The 26,273-nt window shown below is 46.4% G+C and overlaps 1 protein-coding gene across 1 annotated transcript in view; it reads right to left on the bottom strand.

The window, feature by feature from the left end:
* The window catches only part of CNTNAP5 (contactin associated protein family member 5), a 465,902-nt gene extending 440,651 nt beyond the window's left edge, over positions 1-25,251 (bottom strand). Inside the window, exon 1 of the mRNA XM_090046063.1 lies at positions 24,699-25,251. Within this exon, the coding sequence (XP_089902189.1) occupies positions 24,699-24,780 (82 nt within the window). The 5' untranslated portion in view covers positions 24,781-25,251. The remainder of the gene's footprint in view (positions 1-24,698) is intronic.
* Between the last annotated feature and the right edge of the window lie 1,022 nt (positions 25,252-26,273).

Below are 26,273 nucleotides of genomic sequence, written 5' to 3'. Positions count from 1 at the left end.
ACCCCAAGGGAAGACAAGGTCTAACGGTCACAAATTGCTGGAAGACCGTTTTAGACTGGACATTAGGAAAAACTTCTTTCCCGTCCGAGTCTCCAGAGTCTGGAATAGACTCTCCCCAGAAGTGGTGCAAGAAATGTTTGGATGCTGGGGTGATCTGACCTCCCGTCCCTTGGGGTCCCTTCCAGCCCTAATGTCTATGAAATCTATAAGATGCTTCGAGAAGATTGTCAAGAAAGTATCATTACTACTAGTCCTAAAAAACCAGACTGAAAGTCAAAGGAAAGGCAAAGGAAGGCATCAGGGCAGCGAATCTAAGCTCAAAGCAGGAAAGCAACATATCAGGAGAGCAGTTTCACCGGAGCACAAAAAATAGAAGCTATGTGAGGGTTGGCTAGAAGATGGGGAAAGAGAGGCAATATTTGAACTTTTCTGATTGAAGTAGCTTGGAAGGAAGAAATAAGAGTAGGGAATTCAAATGAGTTTGTCTACAGAGAAGAAGGGACCAGAGAAGGAGCAAGCAGAGGAAAGGATTGGTGGGCAACTGGGACAGGGCTCACGAAGCAGGTGCAGCGGTAGTGAGAGAACGCAGATAATAAAAGAATTGTATGGAAGAAGTGAAATAATTATGTGAGACTTGTGGAAAAAGCAGAAAGCACCTGTGCCTGCCCACTTTTTTGGGCAATGTCCCATGTGTTCACAATCTGGTACAAATGGTTTGGCCCCTTTCCCCATACGATTTTCCATGAACTATACACAGAGATTTGAGGATCTCTGTCACCAAAAAGAATCCTATCTAGCTCATCAAAATGTGCTTTTCTTGGTATTACAGGGGAATGGAGATTTGACAGCTGATTATCAGACAAAAGGTACAAAAAAATCAAAGGTTAGAGGCATACTCTGAAGGGATTACAGGCCTCTTCCTAAAGGCTAGGATCAAACTCTTAATGAATTATCCTCAGGAAAAGAATAGATAATAGGTGACAGATTAAACAGAATATTGAAGCACTCTTAGACCCCTTAGAAAATGGTTTTCCCCACTGTAAGGAAAGATGATAATGAAGTGAATATTAAGATGCTGAAATGAAACAGGATGAAAGTTTTCGCTACTAATTGTCAGGAGCAGTTAAAAGGGTGGGGGGGGGGGGGGAGGGGGAATCAAATACTAGGGTTTCTTTTAAAAGTAGCAACATTTAAGATTTCATTCCAGGGCAGAAAAGGGCCAAGCGACTGTGATACACTACTAAGGATTCTGCAATACGAACAAGACCTATCTCCTAATCTGGTAGCCTATTACATGTACCGTCACTTTTTCCCCTGTTTAAAAAAGTTAACAGAGCTACGTGAAGGTAGGTGAAGGTCTGTACAAAAATCAGAGGCCCCTGACGTCACTGGAGGAAAATGACACAATATTTTTCAAGACTTTTAATGACATTATTTTGATTAGCTACACACATAGGCCAGAGGGTATATTGCTGTTACCTGATTCAATTAACATACTTTTTAGATTTGAATAGGTTACCAATTATTAGTGGATTCGGAGAGCTTTGAATCAATTCAGACTTTTAAATTGGTTCCCTGATTCAATTCAGGTTTGGAGATTCAGCCACCAAAATGGGCCAAATCTCCTCTGAATTGAATCACCATCCAAAGCTTCACACAGACCTAGTTGTTACCCCAGAGGATATTATGTCTTATTTTCCCTATGCCACTGTCTTCACATCTGTAAAGCACAGTCTCTTTTCTAGACAGCCATGAGCTATGCAAATAATAAAAGAAAGCATCTCATTTCATAATAGGGAGATATTTTTTTAAAACAATAGCTTTCTGGCCTCAGCAGGAACATGTGGGAGCCCAACAGTATGGCATATGGCAATACTACCTGTACTTCTCGTGTCAGCCAACGCTAATTCTGCTGACTCTATAGTCTTAAAACAGCACCCCGGGAACAGATATAAAGAGAAACTTGGTGCTGTTCAGTTTTGCAGACTCCGTAGCTACTTGTTCCAAATTTTCTGGAGCCTCATAGAACATTTTCCCTTCTATAATTAAAGGATTTTTGTTTCCCAAGGAAGTTTAATTAAAAACCAAATGACTAACTTAATGGGAGCATGTGCTATTCTTAGTTGACAATTGTCCCATTTCCTTTTGATCCGCTTGCTAACTACAATGGATGGAGCGATGCTCTGAATTCTGTATTAGGTGCCATCAGCTGTTTACAGCACAGCAAGTTAAGCAAAAGGCTGGAGTATAACACAACCCAGTGTGTGTCAGGGCAATACAAGGGTATCAAGCTCACAGCTAACTAGGCGCTTGCCTTCAAGGCCCTGGTTACTGGCAGAGATGACTTATGGTTTTAAGGATTAATTCTCTCCATAAAGGTAAGAGAATTATATCATGCAGTTTTCCTTGAAACTATCAAGTTCATCTGTCCAACCCTTCCAATTCGAATGATGTCAACCTTTCTCCACAAGGAGTTTCAGTGACATCAGCGCACCTCCTCATTAACTAATGTACAACTTTACAAGCACGAGCGTGACAAATCCAGGTTCATATTAAGGGGGACAAAACATTCCTGAATGTTTTAGTTATCTGTTTAGTGCCGACAACACCAGAGAGTAGAGGCTATTGTGCTGTCATTGCTTTGCTATTACAGGGGAGGCCTTTTTATGCTTATCTACTTCCAGAATTATATATGAGTAAGGTTTAGTGTTTCTTTCCTTAAGGCAGTTACCAGCAGACTGATTTTCATTCCTTATGGCTTTGAGTTATTGGTCTCTGAAGGCCGGTGAAGGGGGATCTTGTTCCTTTTCATCAAAGTAGAACATGACAGTGAAGGCTCGCTTCCTCAGAGTCACAGGCACTTTTGGAAAGATCAAGGAGCACAAGTCACAGTTTATGCAGTTTTTGGATCATCCATTCCAGAAGAGGTCCTGGAGACCCCAGGATGATCAGCACTTACTTTATAGCAGACCCCAGAAGGTCCGATCACCCTGTTGGATTTGGCACTTACAAAGAGAAGGGAGAAAAAAAAAAGTCCTTGCCCTCTCAAAAAACTATATAACAACCTTAATAAAAGGATTTGCTCCTTACATTGCGCACAAGAGGAAGGACAGACAGTTTCATTTGTGTGGTTGCTTTCCCCCAGGAACAGCAAATAAAATGGCAGTCTTCAAATTTACAAAGGTTGTTTCAAGCATTCGCTTTTAACCTTGATCTACATTTTGTCCTGACCAGGATTATAGTTTTCTTTTATTCAGGATACAAAAGGGAATAACCTTTGTTTTTGCAGAGCCTTTTCCCTAATCACTTCAATCTTTGTAGGTTAATTGTCAAAGAGAACATTTTCAGCATTGACAGAAAGTTGAAGTCTAAGGGACAGAGCCAATTCTGTCTACTAAGTACCTAAGACTGCAAACAGACGTTGCTTTTGTGCTGCCATAAAAATTGGTGGTGCAAAGTGAAAGCAAACGGACGTCCATGTCCTTTGTCGTGGCACAGGTATCCGAACCTGAGGCCGTGACAAATGGTAGTATCTATGCGTGCTGCTATTTCATGGTGGATGTGTTTGTTTTAAGGTGGGAGAACCTGGGCAGTGCCGAGCGGTCTCCAGCAGCCCAGGCAGGCACTCCCATGGTTTCCAGGGCCCAATCCTGTGTGCTCTGAGAATTTCCCTGCAGAAGAAATTCCTGAGACTTGCAGATTGGGCCCCTGAAGCCCCAAAAGCACCCACCCAAGTTTGCTGAGGCATACCCCAAGTTGCAATTCCCCAGCATGCTTCAGCAAGCAGGAAACCCTGGGTTTCCCCGGTTTGCAGAGGAGTACCCTAAAGGTTGTCATTTAGGATCAGGCCCCTGCCAATGGGGCTTTCTTCAGACAGCTAGTGGAAGTTTCCTGACCACAGGCCCTGGTTCTCATGGGGGACTTCAATCACCCTGACATCTGCTGGGAGGGCAATGCAGGAGTGCACAGGCAATTTAGGAAGGTTTTGGAAAGTGCTGGGGACAACTTCCTGGTGCTGGTACTGGAGAGGCCAAGTAGGGGCTACGCTCTTCATGACCTGCTGCTCACAAACAGGGAAGAATTGGTGGTGGATGTAGAAGTAGATGGCAACTTGGGGAGCAGCAACCATGAGATATTTGAGTTCAGGATCCTGAGGAAAGGAAGGAAGGAGAGCAGCAGAGTAAGGACCCTGGACTTCAGAAAAGCAGACTTTGACTCACTCAAGGAACTCATGGGCAGGATCCCCTTGGAGGCCAGTCTTCGGAGGAAGGGAGTCCATGGCAGCTGGCTGGATTTTCAAGAAACCCTACTGAGGGCATAGGAATCAGCCATCCTGATGTGCAGAAAGACTAGCAAGTATGGAAGAGGAGCAGCTTGGCTAAGCAGAGAACTCTTTGGTTCGCTAAAACAGAAAAAGGAAGCTCACAAGAAGGGGAAATTTGGACAAATGAGGAGTATAAAAGTATTGCTTGGGCATGCAAGGGTGACAGAAAGTCAGGAAGGCCAAAGTGCATTTGGAGTTGCAGCTAGCAAAGCACATGAAGCATAACAAGAAGGGTTTCTACATGTCAGCACCAAGAGGAAGATCAGGGAAAGTGTGGGTCCCTTACTGAATAGGGGAGGCAGCCTAGTGATAGATGAAGAGGAAAAAGCTGGAGTACTCAATGCCTTTTTCACCTCAGTCTTCACAGGCAAGGTCAACTCTCAGACTGTTGCACCGGGCACCACAGTTTGGGGAGAAAGTGAGCAGCCAACATTGGTGAAAGAACAGTTTAGGGACTGTGCAGAAAGCCTGGACATGTACAAGTCCATGGGGCCAGACATGGTGCACCCAAGGGTGCTGAGGGAGTTGGCTGATGTGATTGCAGAGCCACTGGCCATCATCTTTGAAAACTCATGGTCATCAGGAGAGGTCCTGGATGATTGGAAAAGGGCAAATATAGTGCCCATATTTTTTAAAAAGGGAACAAGAATGATCTGGGGAACTACAGACCAGTGATCCTCATTTCAATCCCTGGAAAAGTCATGGATCAGGTCCTCACGGAATCCATTTCTAAGCACTTGGAGGAGAAGGAAGTGATTAGGAACAGACAGCATGGATTCAACAAGGACAATTCATGTTTGACCAACCTGATTGCCTTCTATGATGAGATGACTGGCTTTGTGGGTGTGGGGAGAGCAGTGGATGCAACTTACTTGGACTTTAGCTAGGCTTTTGATATAGTCTCCCACAACATTCTTGCGAGTAAGCTTTAGATGCTTAATAAATACAATAAAACTTCGGCCAAACTGTACACATAATAGTAACCGTCCCTGATGTTTTGCTGATTATATTGGAAATAAATATATCGAAATAAAACAGGCCTCAGAAGTCACACATTTCTATATTCATAGGTTGGGGGAGGGAGGGGTTCTGGCAATTAAAAACAAACCCAAATTGCAGTCTTTTCTTGTACTAAGAACTGGAACTAAGGGCATGTCAGCAGAAGCTGAGGACAGCATGGGAAGCATGGTGTGCCCATTCCAGACGTTATCTCCCTAAAAGGATGAAATGTAACTATATTAGCGCAGTGGTTGGCGTGAGTTTATGGGCATGTGCCCAGCAAATGAGTTTATGGGCATATGCCCCATGCCATATTAATGTCTTTATATTGCATCTGTCTGAGGACATGGTAGCTGTACTCCAGCACTCCCTAGCACAGTCCTCAGCTGCTACAGGCTTTCCATAAGAGTCTGAACTCCTGGGATTTATTCTCAGTGAGACACTGTGGGTTTAAACCTAAGCACTTGGGAGTCAATAGAAAGACTCTGACTTCAGTGGCTTTGGTTCACACTTTGTAGCCAGGTACAGACATGACACTTTTACCTGTATAAGTGATTGGAAACTGGGCTATACCCGTAACAGAACAGAAGTTCAACACCCAAAACCGATCTATACCTGTAACAGAACAGAAGTTCGGTACACATAGACTGGTTTAAACATGGTGAAATCCAGTCTAAGATTTCCTCCCACTGATCAAAGATGAATGTGTCGTCTGTTCGCTATACTGATTTAAACTATGCCACTTTTAGAAAACCGCATAACTTAGATTTACTCTGTCTTGGGCTTTTTGAATGTCTCTACGTAGCCTATGAAAGCAAGATGAAATATTCCCAATTGTTGCCAAACTAAAAGTTGTACCTGATGGTGTTACAGAGGGTGAAGCAAAGTTGTCAGTGAAAGGTTTAATGGATATATACATACATACATAAACACACGCATACATATATATATACATACATACACACACACACATACTGTTTGCCAGTCCATCTATTGATGTCCAGACAAACCCAGCTGCCCCCATCTTGTTGAATCTTGCCCTCTTGAAGCTAGTGCAGTTCTTGCCACCGGCTTCAGCCGTAGAGGTTGAACACGTACTTTGAAGATCCCTGATCCACACAGAAAAAAAAAACACACCTCTTTGTTGGTTTGTTAAGAAAGGTCCCAGGCTTCTTCAGATACCAATTGATTAATGGGGGTGTGTAAGGGATATTGTAATCTGGACCAATAATGATACACTAAATAGATTACTTCAACTGATGTGCACCCTTGCTGAAGGAGGCCCCGGGGACCTGTACCAGCTACTAGCTGCAGACTTCAGTAGGAAAACAGTATATAATTTGCAAACAAATCTAATGTTATAGTTAAAACGTCTAATCTTACAGTCCTTTAAGGGAACTGTGGTGCTCAGAAAGGTGACTAACACTCTCTAGAGCTAGGCACAGCTCAGCTAGGCTCTGTGCTTGGTTCCTCCCTATTGCTGCTGATCTCAGAGCTGTGGCACACATTCACTGCTCTCTTGAGTCGATTTCCAGGTATAGGCAACTGTGAAACTATTTTGCAGATTTGTAGTTTTCATTGGACAGAGGGATCAGTGTAGACACAAGGCTGGGAGAAAAAGTAAGAAAGACTAAGAGTCTTGGTGTGTGATCTGTATGAATGCCTATTGACATTTCCCCATGTAATATGCACAAAGCCCAGTGAAGGCCTGGTTAATAGAGTCTGCGGCGTGGAAGTTGTAAACCCACTGCAAGCATCTTAGAGAAAGGAGAGGAAACTCTATGTGCATGCTCCTTTAGGGCTTAGAAAGTGGCTGTTTTGTGTTTCTACAGTGTCATTCACAATAGGTCTTCATCCTCATGCAGGGCACTACAGCAAGTGTGGGAGGAAGGCATATGAGAATCCATGCAACTGCTAAGAATGACCCAAGATATCCATATGGTAGTGTCAGAATGACGTTGTAGCCATGATGATCCAGGAATGATGTTAGAAGCAAAGATTTCTGAAGGTGATATCTGATATTGGACCAACTGAATAGTTGGGACTGACTTCCATAAGCTTTCAAATGCAAGGCATTCTTCATCAGGTCTGCTGAGCAGACCTGATAACTGCTCACATATCCTCGTCTCTCCCAGGGATACCTATCAGACAATAAGCTAAGTACATGCCATATAGCAAAACACAAATCAACAAGAACAAACCTGGCCAAATTTAAGTGGCATACATAAAGTAGCAGCATCGATTAGTGAATGATCTCTCTTGATATGGACTGGGGCAAGCACATCTGAAATATTGCAATATTTGGACCTTATCAGGAAAGCAATAATAAGCCAATAAGAATTCAAAGAAGAGCGACAATAAAGTAATAATGCAAATTGCATCGAGAGAGGTTAACCTGTGGCAGAAGGATCATCCAAAACCCAATGGGAGCCTTTCCATTGTCTTCAAGTGGTTTTTGAATCGGGCCAGGGGAGAACTAAATATATAAAAGACCCAAATGAAAAGTATTCTTGGAATGAGTTCTTCAAGTTAGATCACCTCTATCTTTTGCAAACTGCATAAAAAGGTGTCAAGTAGGGTGTCCTAGGCTAGGTATGATAATCAATCTATTATGTGGTATTCTGTGAGAGGCATAGTTTAGAGTAGCCAACACAACACACATTCACCCTTTGGTGGCAGGGGGAGGGGGCATACCTTACACCAGTTTCTGCCATCTGTAAAGAAGTTTGTGTGTGCCAAACTCCTGTTTTGTTACAGGGATAAACCAGATTCTGATCACTTACACCAGTAAAAGTGTCATGTCTGTACCTGGCCCTTAAGGGTCTGTCCTGGGTCTAGTACTGTTTTATGTCTTTTTGAGCGACTTGGAAGACAAAACTGAGAGCAAACTTAGCAAGTTTGCAGATGACACCAAGCTGGGTGATGTAAAAAATACTTTGGAAGATAAGATTAGGGCTCAGAATGACCTTGTTCAACTGGAGAAGCAGTCACACACAAAAAATCAATCAAATGCAATTTAGTAAGAAGAAGTGCAAAGCCCTACATTTAGGATGAAACAATCACATGCACAAATGTAAACTGGGGAATGACTGGCCTAGGCTGCAACAGTCCAGAGAAGGACCTGGTAGTTATAGTGACTATAAGATGAATAGGAGCTGACAATATGCTCATTGCAACAACAACAAAAATGTCAGTACAATACAATGTATTAGCAGCGTATCACACTGAAGTCAGAAGAAGAGAAGAAGAGATTCTTCCATTGTATTCTTCATGTCTGGTGAGGCCTCATCTAGACTACTCTATCCATTTTGGGGCCCCAATTTACTTAACATTTTGGACAAATTAGAAATCCAATGGGGAGCAACATAAATGATTATAAAACTAGCAAGCATGATTTATAAGAAGAGGTTGAAAGGACTAGGATTTTTACCCTAGAGAAAAACAGGCTGAGTTGGGATTTTTATAATAAATAGAGAAACAAAATAGAAAATAGAAATTCTTCTTCAAATTTTCTTCAAATAGAGAAAAGAAGGTTGTTCTGGTGATAGACTATTCTCCATGGTCACAGAGGAGAGGGCAAGCCATAGTCGTCTTCAGTTGCAGGAAGGGAAAATAGTATCCCTGATATAGCATCCCTGAAGCAGCGTTCTCCATGAGGAATGGTGTTTCCCTCTCACAGCCTGAGCCAGGTTGCTTCCTACCCTCAAGGCAAGAAAGCTGCTCATTTGCACTGCATGGCTTTCTCTCCACAGGACCAATTGCAGAGAAAATAATTGGACCTGGGCTCCTCAAGTCTGCTGCCTTTCTGGTTGACCCTGCCTCATTGTCACAGCAACACTATTCCACATCACAGACATATTTAAAGCACATAAAGCCTGTGAAGCACTGAATTTCGGTGAAGATGGGGACCACCACTTAAGAAAGGGGATATCACTCAGTCCCTGCTGGGGTAATATCTGGTGCACTCCAAGGACCTGAGTCAGAAAACCACCTGCTCTGATTTACGGCTCACATCCTGTTTTCTTGACTATTTTTATTCATTGTCTCTTACCCTCTGCCATTACTGCTCCGGAGAATGAGTTCTCCCTTGCTTTGTCCCCAGTGTGACAGGTTGTCTTCATCCTCTATTAAATATTTAGGCCTTCATCCATTCAATAAAGCTCCCAACTTGTTTGACTTAAATTATACCCCGCTAGCAAATCAAATTAGGGAAGATTTGAGTAAATATGACTTTTAAAACAAAAGCTGATTTTCTCCATGTTCAGCCATTTGTGGGATTAACTGGCCTAATGAGTTCTTATGTGCACAGTGTTTTTGTTTTCATGGATGCGAAAGCTGGATGAATTATTCATTGCCAAAAAAGTATATTTTTTCATTGTCTGTTTAGCCCTTTCACCCTGCTTACAAGTCAATCCTGATTTCTACAGAGGCGTATTATTCATAAAACAATCACTCACAGCTCACTTCTGCCATGAAGACAATGGCCTTTATTGAGAGCACTGTGAAACTACCAGTAGCAGAGGATGTGGGTGGCAAGGGAAATCCACCAGATTTTCTTTTTCCTTGGAGCTTCCCTGCATTCAATGTGCTGATATATTCCTTTAGTGCACTTGGCTAGATGTTACATGGGGAAGGAGGATGAGCCAGGGTCACGGTCTCTCTTCAGTTCTCAGTCTTCCCACCTTGTTGGGTTGCTCTTCCAACTTTGGAGCAGCACATGGAGCCTCTCAAGCCTCTCATGTGCTCCAGAAGTAGGATCAGGGCTCCCTGGGCTAGAAACCCCATCAGCTGACCCCGGTTTCCAGCCTGGGGAACATACCACGTGCTCAAGCTTCAGAGCCAGACTTAGGAAAAATGGCATCCGAGGTGACCTTGTATTTTGGCACCCTCCCCAACCCCGCCCCCGTGCCTTCCCCCCAGCCACCCCCTCTCCCCAGTCACTGGCAATGCTGCCCTGCCATAGAGGGGCTGCGTCCGATGGGCTGGGGAGCTGGGCAGGGCGTCCACCTGTGGCAGGGACCACCAGCTGCAACCCCATAGAGCTGAAGTGGAGGGAGCAGGAGCCTGCAATGAGTGGCCGGTGAGTGCTGGTATAGGTGAGGGCACCACAGTCCAACACACAACTGGCTGCACGCAGGTGAAACTTGAGTGGAGCCCTCCCCTGGTCCCCTCCGCAGGCTGCTGGCCCCAGCCTGGGGCTCCCTGCATGCATTGTGCCACCCTGCCCCACCGTGCAGAATCCCAGGCAGCCCCACCAAGGCCCCCGCCTTCTCTTGACCTGGTGTTGCACAGGGCCCTGAGCAACACCCCACACTGGCACTGCTACCTGCCGCTCACGGTGCCCGTGTGTGCATGGGGCGGTGCCCCCCCAACCACAGTGCCCTGGGTGGTCACTCGTATCACCCACCCAGCTCTGCCAAGCTTGCTTCCTGCTGATGCAGTGGGACCCCAGGATCAGGGTCCCCTGGCATCAGGCTCCCCCTGCACCAGCAATATGGCACAATAAGATCTAATGTGGGATCCGACAATCGCGCCTCCTTCCATGCACATGTGGCATAGTTTCATAGTTTCATAGTTTCATAGTAGCTAGAGTCGGAAGGGACCTAGGTAGATCATCTAGTCCGACCCCCTGCCTTAGCAGGAAAGAGCACCGGGGTCAGATGACCCCGGCAAGGTGCTCATCTAACTTCCTTTTAAAAATCCCCAGGCTAGGAGCCTGCACCACTTCCCCTGGAAGCTGGTTCCAGGCCCTAGCCGCCCTGACTGTGAAGTAGCGCCTCCTAATATCTAATCTAAACTTACCCTCCGCCAGTTTGTGACCGTTATTCCTGGTCACTCCTGGCAGCGCACGGGGGAACAGGGACTCCCCCAATACCTGCTGATCCCCCCTGACCAGTTTGTAGCAGGCCACAAGGTCCCCCCTTAACCTTCTCTTGTGGAGGCTAAACAGGTTCAGGTCCCGTAGCCTATCCTCATAAGGCCTGCCCTGCTGACCCCTGATCATACGAGTGGCCCTCCTCTGGACTCTTTCCATATCGTCCACGTCCCTCTTGAAGTGTGGCGCCCAGAACTGGACGCAGTACTCCAGCTGCGGCCTGACCAGTGCCGCATAGAGGGGGAGGATCACCTCCCTGGACCTGCTCGAGATGCATCTGTGGATGCATGACAGGGTACGATTGGCCTTCTTGACTGCCTCCCCACACTGCCGGCCCATGTTCATCGTGGAGTCAATGACGACTCCAAGATCCTTTTCCGTCTCCGTGCTGGCAAGAGGGGAGTTCCCCAACCTGTAAGTGTGGTGCCGGTTCTTCCTCCCCATGTGCAACACCTTGCACTTATCAGTGTTAAACCCCATCCTATTCTCATCCGCCCACCGTTGCAACCTGTCAAGGTCAGCTTCTAGCCTATTGCACCCTTCTAGTGCACCCACATCCCCCCACATCTTAGTGTCATCAGCAAACTTGAACAGGGTGCTTTCTACCCCCTCATCCAAGTCACTGATGAAGATGTTGAACAGTGCAGGCCCGAGGACCGAGCCCTGCGGGGCCCCACTGCCCACATCCTTCCAGGTCGAGAAGAACCCATCCGCTACCACCCTCTGGGCGCGGCCCTCCAACCAGTTGGCGACCCATTTGACCGTGTGGGCATCGACACCACAGTCTCCCAGCTTTTTGATGAGGACAGGGTGAGAGACAGTGTCGAAAGCCTTCCGGAAGTCCAAAAAGACTACATCCACAGCAACCCCTGCGTCTAATGATTTGGTGACCTGATCGTAAAAGGCCACCAGGTTGGTCTGACAAGACCTGCCACTGATAAACCCATGTTGGTTGCCCCTGAGCATGCATTCCCCCGCAAGGCCCTCCTGGATGTGTGCCAGGATAATTTTTTCAAAGAGCTTACCCGGGATTGAGGTCAGACTAACTGGCCTGTAATTTCCCGGGTCCTCTTTTTTTCCCTTTTTGAAGATAGGGACCACATTGGCCCTCTTCCAGTCCTCCGGCACCTCGCCAGAGCACCACGAGTGCTCATAGAGCCGCGCCAGGGGTCCCGCAATGACCTCGGCCAGTTCCTGTAGAACCCTAGGGTGAAGATCGTCCGGACCAGCGGACTTGAACACGTCCAGCCTCTCCAGAAGTACCCTAACTAACTCCTCGCTAACCCTTGGCCCAGGCGTGTCTCTCTCGGGGCCCGAGGGGGGCCCAGCAGGGAGGTGGCTGAACTGGTCCCTACTTAGGAAGACAGAGGCAAAGAAATCGTTAAATATGTTAGCTTTGTCATCTGGCGTGATGACTAAGTTGCCCATCGTGTCCTGCAGGGGCCCCACATTACCCGGGACCCTCTTTTTACCCCCTATGTATTTGAAGAAGGACTTCTTATTGTCCTTAATCCGGGAAGCTAGTCCTATCTCCAACTCTGCCTTGGCCCTCCTGACTGCCCCCCTACAACCTCGGGCGACTATAACATAGTCCTTCTTGGCGATGACCCCATCTCTCCATTGGGTATATGCCTCCCTTTTAGCAAGGAGACATTCCCGGATGCTCTTAGTGAGCCATGGGGGTTTATGTGCCCTCCTGCTCCCTTTGACCCTTGTTGGGATTACCTCCCTTTGGGCATGGAGGATCGTCTCCTTAAGGAGCAACCACTCACCTTCGACATCTGATTCCCTTCCCCTCTGGGTCCTCAGCGCTTCCCCAACGATCCTCCTTAGCTTGTTGAAGTCAGCCCTCCTAAAGTCTAGGGCTGTTGCCTTGCTGCAGCCCTTTGCCACCTTACGCTGGATGGTGAATTCCAGCAAGCGATGATCACTGTCTCCCAGGTGGCCCATCACCCGCAGCCCCCTCACCAGGTCATCACCCGTGGCCAGCACTAGGTCCAACAACGCGTCTCCCCTGGTGGGACTGTGCACCTCCTGGGTTAGATGGAGGTCCTGCACTCTGGCTAAGAACCGACGTGAGCGATCAGACTTGGCTGACTGCTCCTCCCAGCAGATGTCTGGGAAGTTCAGGTCCCCCATGATGACCACATCCTTAGCCCTCACTGCCTCTGTGAGCTGACCTAAGAATTCCAGGTCGAGCTCTTCTCCCTGGTTGGGAGGTCTATAGTAGACTCCCACCGTTAAGTCTCTCTCCCCTGGACTGCCTTTTACTCTAACCCAGAGCACCTCAGAGTGCCCCCCCTCTACCCCCATGCTAATTAATGAGGAAGTATATTCCTCCTTGATGTAGAGTGCTACTCCTCCACCTTTCCTTCCTATCCTGTCCTTCCTGTATAGCCTATAGCCCTTGACACTCACCGCCCAGTCATGCGATGAGTCCCACCACGTTTCTGTGATCCCTACTATGTCAGGGCTGGTGACAGCTAGGAGGAGGGCGAGTTCCTCCTGCTTCTTCCCCATACTTTGAGCATTCGTGTAGAGGCATTTGAGGCCTTCAGCGGTTGTGCCCACTGACCCCCTAGTCTCAGCAATGCCCTGTCCCCCATCGCTTACCTGTTTCTCCCTTTTGACCATTGGTCTGGGCTCGCTGGCTGTTGCTGGGCCTGGTATCTCATCGTCTCCTCCGCCCTCATCTTCCCTCTCCCCCGACGAGCCTAGTTTAAAGCCCGCCGAAGGATAGGAAGCACAGCTGTTGGGATCCTGCATCAGATCCCCTTTCACCTTGAATGTGTGTGAGGGGTCCTTGTGACCTCAGGGACTGCAGGTCCTCACCACTACTGTGTGGAGACCCACAGGGGGAAAAGGTCCCTACTGCACATCAGATCAGGGAGCAACTGAGCCCCCGCCATGACTCATGAAGAAGTTAATGAAGTCAAGTGCTGTCCACTGGCCTGTGGTTGGTAACCTAAGTCACATGGTATTCTTTCTACTCCCTGATTGGCTATCCAGAACTTTGAACAAGGGAATAATGAACAGGAGGGTAATATCCTTGGGTTCCTGAATTTTCAGAAAAAATGCATTTGAGCTAACATTTCCAGGACATCCCAGCCCCCCAAACATCTTTGCAATGCCCAGTGATTCTCATGTAGATAGTACTAACTTAAGATGGTGGAAATGGGCTTTTCCTGTTGCTGCTTCCCAGCCCCAGTAGAGACTCCACTTCCGTACACAACCCTAATTTACAATATACAACATCATGCTTTTGAGATTAGGATAATCTCTAATAACTAGGGGCTAAATTATTAGGATAATCTCTAATAACTAGGCTTCCCAGAGGTATCCAGTGCTGGGTTCATCCTGAAAAAATGGGTACTGGCAGTATTCACCCATTTCACTGCTAAGGCTCATGCAGGCTGTGCACAGCAGCCAATTAATTCTGTGGATAAGTAATATTGGACTTAGACACCATATAGGACCATACAGGCATTACACATCCAGTAAGAAAAATAGCTTTTGAATAGGAAACATCCAGCAATTCTGTGTATTATGGGACAACTATCAAGCATGGGAGACATGATAAGAGTAGAGACAACGTCTTATGGAACAACCTGGAGAGATTGGAGGGACCCACCGATGGGATCTCAGCTTCCTACATATCACGGGGCATCCTGCCCTCGTTTCTTTGGAAGGACAGAAGGATACGTTACAAAGCAGAGACCACTGACAGTGGAACACAAGAACCCAAAGCCACGAGGCCATGCTTAAATGGTCTCCCTGTGTATGCTGCTGTGAGCCTCCAAATATGAGCTGCCTAGAATCGGAGTCATTAACAGACATTTTCCGTGTGTTCGGTGGAAATTTTCTGATGACTTCAAATGAAAAGAAGGCTGGAAAAAGGACAAAAAACCAGTTTGACAGCATCCCCAACAGCGCTGTTACAAAATGCAGCTATCTTTCTGTAGGGGGCCAATGTAAACAATTTCTGCAAATCCAAATCCATTCAAAATTCACATCCATAAATTCATGTGTATTACTGGAGAGAGAATCCAGTTGGAATTTTTTCTGTCAAAAAAATATGTCTCTTTTTTTTTTTACTAAGTTTCAACACAAGTGGAATTGTTCATCAAACTCATATTCATTTTGACAAAAACTCCAAAATGAAAGATTTCAACACTAAAAATGTATTTCATTCGGCTGCTGTTATTTTTGTTGTTGTTATAATTACATGACATTATAGCTGAAATATTTTTACTCCTGTGGCAATGCAAACTGTTTTATGATTATACAGAGACACTTTGACCTAGAAAACAGTAGATGTTTCTGATAGCAATAGTAGGAGCTGCTATTAATAATTTTAAGAAACAAAACAGTTCAACGGTGCATCATGTGTCTTAAGGCCAAAAATTAAATGATGTAAAAACATAGAATTAAAGGTCCTCATCAAATAAGATGCAATTCTGAGGTTTGGGGTTTTTTTTTTACTTCCCCACCCCCCCAGATCATCCAGAAAACATATTTAACAAAATCAATTCTCTCCCCTCCACACTCCTGAACAGAAACTTCTGGTTCCCCATATACAGCTGGTACAACACCCCTAGAAGTCTCCGAAGGAAAATCCAGCAGTCATTCCGTTTCATCTGGTTTATTTTTCACCAAACGTGACGTTTTCCTAGTGCCACTGAGAAAGCACAAAGTCATCCAGCATCTGTTCTCCAAAACAACTTTAGATTAGACCCAAGGTTGGCAGAAATCTCATTAGAGGCCTTGCGGCAACTACATCTGAGCTTGAACCCCACCTCTGATTTCTCCTTCCATCTGAACTGAGGTACTAACTCTTTATAGAATAGGATCCTACTTTTCCTTCCATCTCTGACCAAATACGTTGTAATTGTATATGTCTTTCCATCTTTCCAGGAGGCAACTGGAAAAAAAAAGGACTGGTTGTAAAACTAACGAATTCGATGCATAGAGAAGTCGTGTGATAGAGCTTACAAACAAACAAACCATTTTCCCATTGAAGGCATATCTCGGGTCCCAGAGAGTGAAAAAGTGACCACGAAATAGCTGATAGCTGAGTGAGGGCCGAGAATTAGTGGCTCCTACATGCTAGGTCAATGATAACCACTAGGCTATTGACCATCTGGAACAGGTGGAACGTCATTCGGCATCACTCATGAACTCTTTTGCAAGGTCTCTCTGTCAGAACAGAAATAAGAATGCAAATGCATTTTTGCATGGGAAATGCAAAAAAAAAATGCAAATGGAAACTTCAAAGTCCATCACCAAAGGCAGCTGTTATTCTCCAGTCGGTCTCACAAGGGATATTTCCCAAGAGCTTGCACTGGGTAAAACTTTCTTCGACTGACTCTCAGTCCTCTGCGCTAACCATTCAACCGCACTTCTTCTGTTATGACCTCTTGGACATTCAGACGGGCAGATTCAGTACTCCTTACCTGGGAATCCTTCAAGGATAGATCTATAGTGGCTCAGCTAAGCATAGAGGAAAAGCAGATCCAAAAAAAGGTTGAGTCATTCACCTTGCTCAGACATCCATACAATTCCCAGCCGTCCAAGATCATTCTGCCCGTATAGTGAGGAAGATCTTAGACTTTTGACTTCCAAAGTTTATTAGGCCAGTGGTTATCAACCTCTTTAGACTCAAGGCTCTCCTTGATAGGCTCAAGGCACCCCTCAGAAAGTGCCAGCTCTTAGCATTCACATGTATATTGAATGTGGGGAAATAACAGAGCGCTCCCATTGCAAAGAACTCAGAAAAGGTACCAAAGTTCAGAATATTTTTAATGCTACAGCTTTCTATTTGAAAATCTGGGTTTATCTTGTGAATCATGTGTAGGTGTTTGCACAGCTAACACTGCTAATATTGTGCATTACCCCGTGGCACACTTCAGGATCTCACAGCACGCTGGGGTGCTTCACTACCCCTGCTGAGTACCATTAGCTTTGGCGATATTAATTGATTCCCACTGATGACATATTAGGTGATAGATGACCTATATTAAGTCTGGAAGTAGAGTTGGTGAAGGATATTTTATTCTCTTAGCCAAATACTCTGAGCCTGAGTTTCTGCAGGGAATTTTCCAAATGCCATGATGTTCTACAGTCTGTTAGCAATGCTAGAGAAAAGATGGTAGCATTTTAGAGAGGCAACACTTAGAGCCAAGAGGGAATTTTTTCCTTTACTTCTGGTAAAAATATTAGGCAAGGTCCCTCCTGACACATACAAAATACAAATGGCTACATGCATTCTCTTTTACTAAATTACATGCTTATATTTTTGCAGCAAATCCTGGCTGAGAATTGAGACGCCTACTGAACATCTGTCTGTCAGGGCAATTTTCTTATTCCAATTCTGAATGCTCTCTCGCTCTCTCTCTCTTTACTGCCTAACAGGGTAGATAGTTAAAAATAAAATACATCAATGTTTTGGCATCTACTTTCTTCTCTGGATTCTATATTGCACTGTTGTCATCACTTAAAACTCCATCAATTCTGCTGATCCACCGAACAGATGGTATTATCAACCCACTAGAATCTGCACAGGGCAATTAGAAAAATACAGAGACAAAATTAATACAAGGAAATTAATTATCAATGACATCAAACCAGAACTGTGTACAAAAATTCTCCCGCTCCTCTGACACCAGACAGACAGGCTGATAACTGCAACCATGCTTCCTGCTTTACCCACTGATCCAGCTGAAGCCTCTGAACATTAACTGTCAATTTAAAACTTAGTTATAATTAGGTCTAAACCCTGTTGTGCTCCATTCTCAGCCTTGGATTCGACGGGAAGTTTTACCTGAGTCAGGGCCACAAAACTGTGCTGTTTCTTAACCATTTTCGTGACACCTGGGAAAATGAGAGGATGCTAAAGCCTCCGTAGCAAGACACGCAGCTTTTAGACACTTTCTCCACCAGGTACCATGCACTATACAAGGCCATGCAACTATGAACATCACATCAGTAAAACCGAAGTAATTTTACAGCACTGTGCATTTTTCCCCCATGAGCAGTGACTACAGCTCGGTGGCAAAACAAACAGTGACAGTAATGACAAGCTTTAAAAACACACCGGGGTATCTTTAGTGAGCTTGGTGTCTCATACATAGTCCAGCTGTTTTCTACAGCACCGTGGGATACTCCAGAGGACACAAAATACAGATATTAGAGGTAGCAGAGCCACAGACTTGTAACTAGAGCTCTGACCAAAGCTCCCTGTTTTCCAGTCCTCTCCTTTTTGGTCATTAAAATATGCTAAAATGAGATGACACATGTCACGTCTATGGAAAGAAAATAAGTTTCCATATAATATTATATTCCATATGTGTGTGTGTGTGTGTGTGTGTAAAATAAGTTCATATATATATATATATATATATATACACACACACACACACACGCGTGTGTGTATATATGCATGTATGTATGTATATATATTTCATATTTCCCTTTATATATATGGAAACATATTTTATTTCCATAGATATGACATTTATATATAGATATACACACACACATACACCGCCCCCCCACCTTTGCTGGTTTTATATATATATGGAGAGGTTCCCAAGGTTCTTTGGGTAAATATATATATAAGGATTTCATCCCATTTGCATCCTGTACCCACATCTCTCATTCCCTTTGGTACTTTCTTGATTTAAGCTTCCTTAAATATAATCTTCAATGGGACTTTTTGAATTTCCAAGCAGTGAAAGAAGAGTATGCAGATTAAATGTCATCTTCAATGAGACTTCTTTAATCTACAAGCAGTGAAAAAAGAGTATCCAGATTTGGAAAGGACTATGTACATCGGGGAGAGGATGAATGTGGTCCCAGGACAGAGGAGGGGACATAGTCTCAGCTGACAGCAAGGTCACTCAGTTGACCCTCCTGGAGTTACTCGTAATGCCACAAATGAAATTATCCTGGACTCAGCTGCTCTTTCCAACTTGCTGTATGAATCGGTACCTCAGTTTCCACATTAACACAATGAAAATGGTTGGAGTCGAGCTCCGTAACGGGGGTGCTTGTAAGCTAAAATTAGCGTACGCTTGCAATATGCATGGACAGCCTCTGTCAGGAGGAGTGGCATAACCAGAATCCCACTCTGAAGTCAATATTTTACATTATCCAAGAACTGATCACATTTTTACTATATTTTGTTTTCATACAAGTGCGTGTCACATTAAACCAGCAAAGGTGGAGACACAGAACACATATGATAAAGAGCCAGTAATGCCCTTGTTTTGGTCTGTGTGCATCGAGCACTGCCGTCTGATCAGGGTGAGCAAGGTCCACTGCCCATCACAGTAAATGGAAAGTCTCCCAGTGACCTCATTTGGCTTGGATTTACAAGTAAAAGCAACTGAATTTTAAGTCATTAATAGCAATGGCAGTGATATGATGCAAGACATTGAAGGGCAAGGGTCTTTGACTTAATCACTGCATGGACCACTGATATAAATCCTTGTTTTTGTGATCCTGTGATTCCCTCCCATTGGTGACTGAGACCCTCCCCTCCCTTTTACTATCCCATATCCTCTGCTGTTATTCCATCAATAACTGAGAAGAGGGGGAAAGTGTCCGTGAAAGTTTGTTTCTTTTACCTAGCAGAGAAAGAAGAACCATCCTTCATCACACTGTCTACTAGTAAATGCTCTAAAGGCCGCCACTGGAGAATCATTAAACTACCCAACTCAACTGGTCTCTCAGCTTTTTTTTTTTTAAATAATCCTATAGAGGGGAAAAAAATGTGTCCTGTGGCACCTCTGCTGCTGATCAATAGGCAGAACTTTCTCTCCTCAATACAGATACAAGTCCCAATTAGTCCCATGTGTCTCAACGGCCTCAGAGATCCAAAACTCTCTTAGATTTGCACCACTTTTAAATCTATCTCCATCAATCTCAATGCCTCCAATTCAGATCATTGCAAAACCAGGTTAGAATAGGCTTCCAGAAGAAACTACAAGACACGTTTGGCTTTTTTCACATTTCCCTGTGGCTAAACTCCTTTTTCATGCTCCATTCAGTTTTATTCAAACACACACCACTGATCCAGAATAAACACATTTTAATTGCACAATAGAGCTAAATAAAAATATCAAGACCCTCTGATGGGGCCAGGTTTAGTCACTGTAGTCAGCGAGAGTTTAGCAATTTATTTCAAGGAGAGCAGGATCCATTGCACAATGGTAGTTTAAGGACCTGATTGATCTTAAGGTGTTGAATACCCATCACATTGCCTGGGAGAAAAGGATGCCTGTTAGGATTTCTTAGGATCAGGCAAGGCATGCTAATGGATCGGCTACCTTGTGGAAGGAGGATGCGCGCAGAAATGGAAACATGGCAATATTTCAAAAATATTTTTTTGCAAAGGGAATTGGAAGGACCCCACTTTCTAAAATGATGTGCTTCACCTCCCAAACCTTCATACCTATGAATGAGACCTTAGTCAAGTAAACCATACACATTTGAAGGGAAAGAAAGCACAAAAGCCAACCGGTGCAGGGGACAGACTACACAGCATGGAAGAGATGACCACCACGGTAGAATTGCTGCCTCTGTTCACCTGCATGGAACTAAATGAACCCATAAATATGAAGTTTTAGCTTTCAGGGCTTTGCTTTCCAGTACAGAAGAAAGAGCTACCTGATAGGATGTGACTGACAGGCTGGTCCAACTTAACAGCAAGAGGAAAGGAGTATAAAGTATTTTCTCTGCTTTAAGTGGCATTATTTTTGGAATATTTATTTGAAACATGTATGTACATAACATTCCCAAACATTTTAGCCCCAACTGGCATCTCAAACAAACAAACAGAAAAACCATGCCAAGATGCATTTAATTTGCTTCAGGCATTTTTTTTTTTCCCTTAGCACCTGATGAACATACAAATTAAAATGCCACAAGACAACATATGCAACAGGACTTTCAATGTTGCGTGTGTCTATTTTCCAGTAATTAGTATCCCAGGGAGAAATCTTGTTGCCACTGTACTTATTTAATGTAATAAAGCACTGCAATGAAGTAAGCTTCAGGAATTTCTCAACTTGTATTAGCATTAGGTAACTCTGATCTCTCTAATGATGTCTACTGACCCCTAGCCTGTAGCTGCATTTCAAAGCAGATTTTTTAGCAGGTCTCTCTGTAATTGCACAGCATACCTTAGAGGAAATCAAGAAACAAACAACAACTCAAATTGGAGGTGTAGCAACCGTTAACTTACCCACGATTTCCCATTAAAAAGAAAGGGATGACAGTGGGAGGTAGAATAGATATAGACATTAGAAAAAAAAAAGATTCTCTTCATTTAATCACACAAAAAAACAGATTAATGCTATGTAGGCCAGCACAAGAGAGGCTGATTTTTCCTACTCAAAATACTTTTTTTCCTACTAAAAACATGAGATTCTGTTCTCTTCTGGTTTTTCTGGTTTTTAGAAAACTGCTGAATTATACCAGGTAAGCAATACCAGAAGCCGGGTCTTTGGACAACAGACCGGGGAACTTCAAAAGTGAATGCTTCAAAATCCATGTGATCTTTTAACACTGGTTTCCCAGTTTTTGGAAGCACCGAGGGATGTGGCTCACAAGGACTTCAGTAGCAGGTGCAACATCTCCAGAAGTGAAGCCACTTTTATTTAGGTGTCTAAAAGTATATAGATTTAGGTGCCTTCTACTAGGCACATATAGTTGACTATTTTGGTTTTCACTACTGAGACCGATTCTGAAGTGGTGTAGCCCCGCTGAAATCAGTGACCCAACGTACAGAGATTTTTTTACAAGGGGAGTTTTCATAGTTAAAATGTCTGCGGCTCGCGTGCGTGTGTGTGTAAGTTTCTTAATATTAGATTTTTTTTACTGGGTTTCTAGGGAACTTGAAGCTATTACAGATTCACACACTCCTTTGCTTAGCTCCTGGGAAAAACACTTACAGCCTACTCCATGCTAATTCATTGCTCAATGAATAAGTAAAATCTGTATTGTATAATAAAACCATTGATCATTATGCCTTAAAAAGATTGACTCCTAAATATTTAGGAAGCAGTGTGTATTCAATGGAAATGTTTATTGGCATTGGGAAATTAAACTGTCACCCGTGAAATAGTAAACTCATTAACACAGAGTTTCTTTTTAAGTGTTAGGAATTAACTTTATTACTGCAACAGTAATGGCAAGCCTCAGTCTTAAATTGCTTGCCACTTACTATTGGTGAACATTATTAAAACATATTCACCATAATTCGTTCAGCCCCAAGGAAAAAAAAAATAAAGCTCTTTCCTCTTTCACTGGGGTTCACTTAAAAGCAAATTTCCCTTTTCCCCTCAGAAAGGGGTGGGAGGGCGGAAACAATACACCTGCTAATGTTTTATGAGGTTTATTAAATTGATGTTTTCTCTGGTTATTGAAACTCTTCTATTGCTTTGGCTATGTAAACATGTGAAAATATGCCCTTCCAAAGCGCTGAATCAATAAGGCAAGACTGACCTCTAGCGTCCACGACTATGTCGAGATCCAGGCAACACTGAATTCCTCTGATTTACTATAACCAAAAAATTTCATTGGGGGGAGATTTCTTTTCTCCCTCTCTCTCTCTCTCTTAGGTAGCCACCATGATTACAGCACGAAACTCCATTTCCAAACCTAACCAAACCCTTCCCGAGCTGCAGAAATTCACCGACTTATTCCAAATTTCCCAGATCTTTCCTAGCTCTCGCTCAAATGACCTCCAGCGCCAGCCAGAACTTCTCCCAGTTATAATCCAGGCGAAGCCTTGTGCACGGGCCGCAGAGACTCAGCTAGCCTGGATTTATCTGAATCCTTGCCACTGTGCCTTGCTAGGTTGACACCTCTGGAGAAGCACCCCCTTATTTCCCCCCCACTCATTACCAGGGAGATCAGGTCCTATATTCCCAACGGGACCTGCACCAAGGGGTTAGAATAATACCGGCACACGGCATGTGGACGGCTTTTCATTGCGACATTGCAAAGCGTGTTTCACAGTCTGCAGTGACAGTCGCAGACAGCAGTGTCTTAAGGGTAATAAGGGGGGAATAAAAGAAGGGGGAATGGAAGAGGGGGGGAACCCCAAAACTTTCAGGGGATGATACTCTGATGGATGATTTTATGATTATTATGATGATCACAATGATGGTGATTATTATGATTATTATTGATTCTCCAGGGCTGGAAAATGGCAAGAGGGCTGGGCATTGGGAGGGCAAAGCGGGAGCAAGTTTGGCCAAGTCTGGCCTGGCAAGGGGTAGCTCTGGGGCCCTGAGTGGAGGCTGGATGCTGGCCGAAACTGCTCCAGGGAGACTCCAGGCAGGTGGGCACCCAAAACCCCCTGCCCATGCAAGCCTGGCTCCGAAGCACCACTGCCATGGGGATGCCCGTGCCCTGCCAGCCGAGGCAGCCTTGCGGCTGCACCAGTTGGCCACAGCCAAGCTGCCCCCGCAGCCCAGCCACCTCGAGCCTGCTGCAACTCTGCATGGGCACCGAGTGCTCCAGGTGCACAGCCAGTGCCGGGGCTAACTTTCCTAGAGGTCACAGCATCCCCCAGCCTGTGAGATGCAGCATCCCTCCGGCCCGTCGGAAACAGCATCCCCCTAGCCTGTGGGAAGCAGCATCCCCCCAGCTTGTGCATCCCTCCAGCCCTGGGATGCAGCATCCCCCTAGCCCGTGGGAAGCAGCATCCCCCCAGCTTGTGCATCCCTCCAGCCCTAGGATGCAGCATCCCCCTAGCCTGTGCACCCCTCCAGCCCTGGGACGCAGCATCCCCCTAGCCCGTGGGAAGCAGCATCCTCCTAGCCTGTGCATCCCTCCAGCCCTGGGACGCAGCATCCCTCCAGCCTGTGCAAGCCCCCAGCCCGTGGGAAGCAGCATCCCCCCAGCTTGTGCATCCCTCCAGCCCTGGGATGCAGCATCCCCCTAGCCCGTGGGAAGCAGCATCCCCCCAGCTTGTGCATCCCTCCAGCCCTGGGACGCAGCATCCCTCCAGCCTGTGCAAGCCCCCAGCCCGTGGGAAGCAGCATCCCCCCAGCTTGTGCATCCCTCCAGCCCTGGGATGCAGCATCCCCCTAGCCCGTGGGAAGCAGCATCCCCCCAGCTTGTGCATCCCTCCAGCCCTGGGAAGCAGCACCCCCCAGCCTGTGCGAGCCCCCAGCCCGTGGGAAGCAGCATCCCTCCAGCCTGTGCAAGCCCCCAGCCCGTGGGAAGCAGCATCCCCCCAGCTTGTGCATCCCTCCAGCCCTGGGAAGCAGCACCCCCCAGCCTGTGCGAGCCCCCAGCCCGTGGGAAGCAGCATCCCTCCAGCTTGTGCATCCCTCCAGCCCTGGGACGCAGCATCCCCCTAGCCCGTGGGAAGCAGCATCCCTCCAGCCTGTGCTAGCCCCCAGCCCTGGGAAGCAGCACCCCCAGCTTGTGCATCCCCCCAGCCCTGGGACGCAGCACCCCCCTGCCCCGGGGCGGGCTGCTTACAGTTGCTGGCTGTGGATCCCAGGTGCCAGGAGCCGACCAGGAGCAAAGTCAGGGCGCTGAAGAGTTTGGGGGCAGCATCCATCTTCCTCCCAGCCCGGCGGGCAGCGGCAGGCTCCCCCAGCCCCGGGTTCAGGGCTCTCCTCCCTTCCCTTCCCTGCGCTCATTTACTCCGTCCGGCATCCAGACGCTCCGGATAAAAGCTGGGGCCACAGACACTCCTCCCCGGATCTTCTTAAAGGAGCCAGGGCCGGGCTCCGCCGGCCTCCCCTGCGATCCGGCTTCCCCAGCAGCCAGCCGGGTGCTGGGCAGCTCCTTATAGGCGCCAGCTCCCCACCTCCGCCCGGCCCCCCTTGGAAGTCACACCTCCAGCCTGCCAGGGTGCATCCTGCTTGCAATCTGCTGATGGGCATCAGAGGCACAGTGGAAACCAGCCGCCTGGAGCAGGTTCTCTCTCCCTCTCTCTTCCCCAGGCATTGCTAGGGCTGGACCAGCTTGCAAGCCATCCTCACTGCAAAAAACAAAAAACCAAAAAAACCCCCACAACCCCCGGGGAGGTGGAAATGGAAACAGATCTAGTGCATCCTCTCCCCTGCAGGGAGAGGGGTGGGTATCCCTAAGCCCAGGCTCGCATTGCAATGCCAAGCTGGCTGGGTTTGCAGTGCAATGCCAAGCAAGGCTGCTGCGGGGGCTGGCTGGGAGCCCTGCTCCTTGCCCTCCCTCAGGCAGGTTTGCATGCTCAGCTTTGCATGGAAAAGATCCGAGGAGGAGGCTTGGACTGCATTTCCCTGTGTCGGTGGGCAGACAGGCGCAAAGAGCGGGTGGGAGCTGGGTGCTGGGGAGCTGGGAGGTGGGGAGGATGCAGTGAAGTGGATGGGTGGGTGGGAGCTGCTCCGGTCCTGGCCTGGAAGCAGGTGGAAACAAGCCCCAAAGCAAACCGGAGGGCAGAGGCAGCACTCTCAGGTATCAGCTCCCTCCTTGGAAGGGACTGATGGAGGGTGCGCCCGGCTTGGCGAGAAGCAGAAAGCATGGAGGATGGTGGGGTGGGAGGGGAAGCAGCCTTAAAAGGAGAAAGAAACCTACACTGCTCGCACTGATGTCCGGTGGAGAGGCTCACCTGAAGGAGCCCTGACACCCCTGCGGACTCGCAGTTGCACGAGTGACCCACTTGCATCCTCCGGGAGCATCTTTCTTGCACTGGGGTCTTGGTTGCCATCATGAACGGCTCCTCGGCAAGGGGGTTTAGACCAGTTGCCACAGCACGGAGGACTGCCTTTCTGAATTGGTGGCACATTGCAAAACTCCTGTCAAAGCAAGGAGGTGGAAGGAAAGGCGCCTGGCTTAGGGCCAAGACCCCAAAGCCAATTAAAGCACCACCAGAACATGGCGCTGCCCAGGGACGGTGCGCTCCGGGGAATGGAAATCAAACTGCCGTCCATTTTTATTTCTAACCTAGGTCTGGTATATGTGAAGTCCTGAACTGCCTAAGAGAGGATTTTAGGGGGGGAAATAATGCCTGTTGTTTGCAATGAGTGCAATCCCTTTCCTCTCCTCTTTGGTCAGTCATTTAAGGCCAGG

The sequence above is a fragment of the Crocodylus siamensis genome, chromosome 4, assembly GCF_052110815.1.
Source record: "Crocodylus siamensis isolate JL-2025a chromosome 4, ASM5211081v1, whole genome shotgun sequence".
In the NCBI taxonomy this organism is placed as follows: Eukaryota; Metazoa; Chordata; order Crocodylia; family Crocodylidae; genus Crocodylus; species Crocodylus siamensis.
Note: the sequence above shows the minus strand (reverse complement) of the source record. Positions and strands in the feature narration are given on the sequence as shown.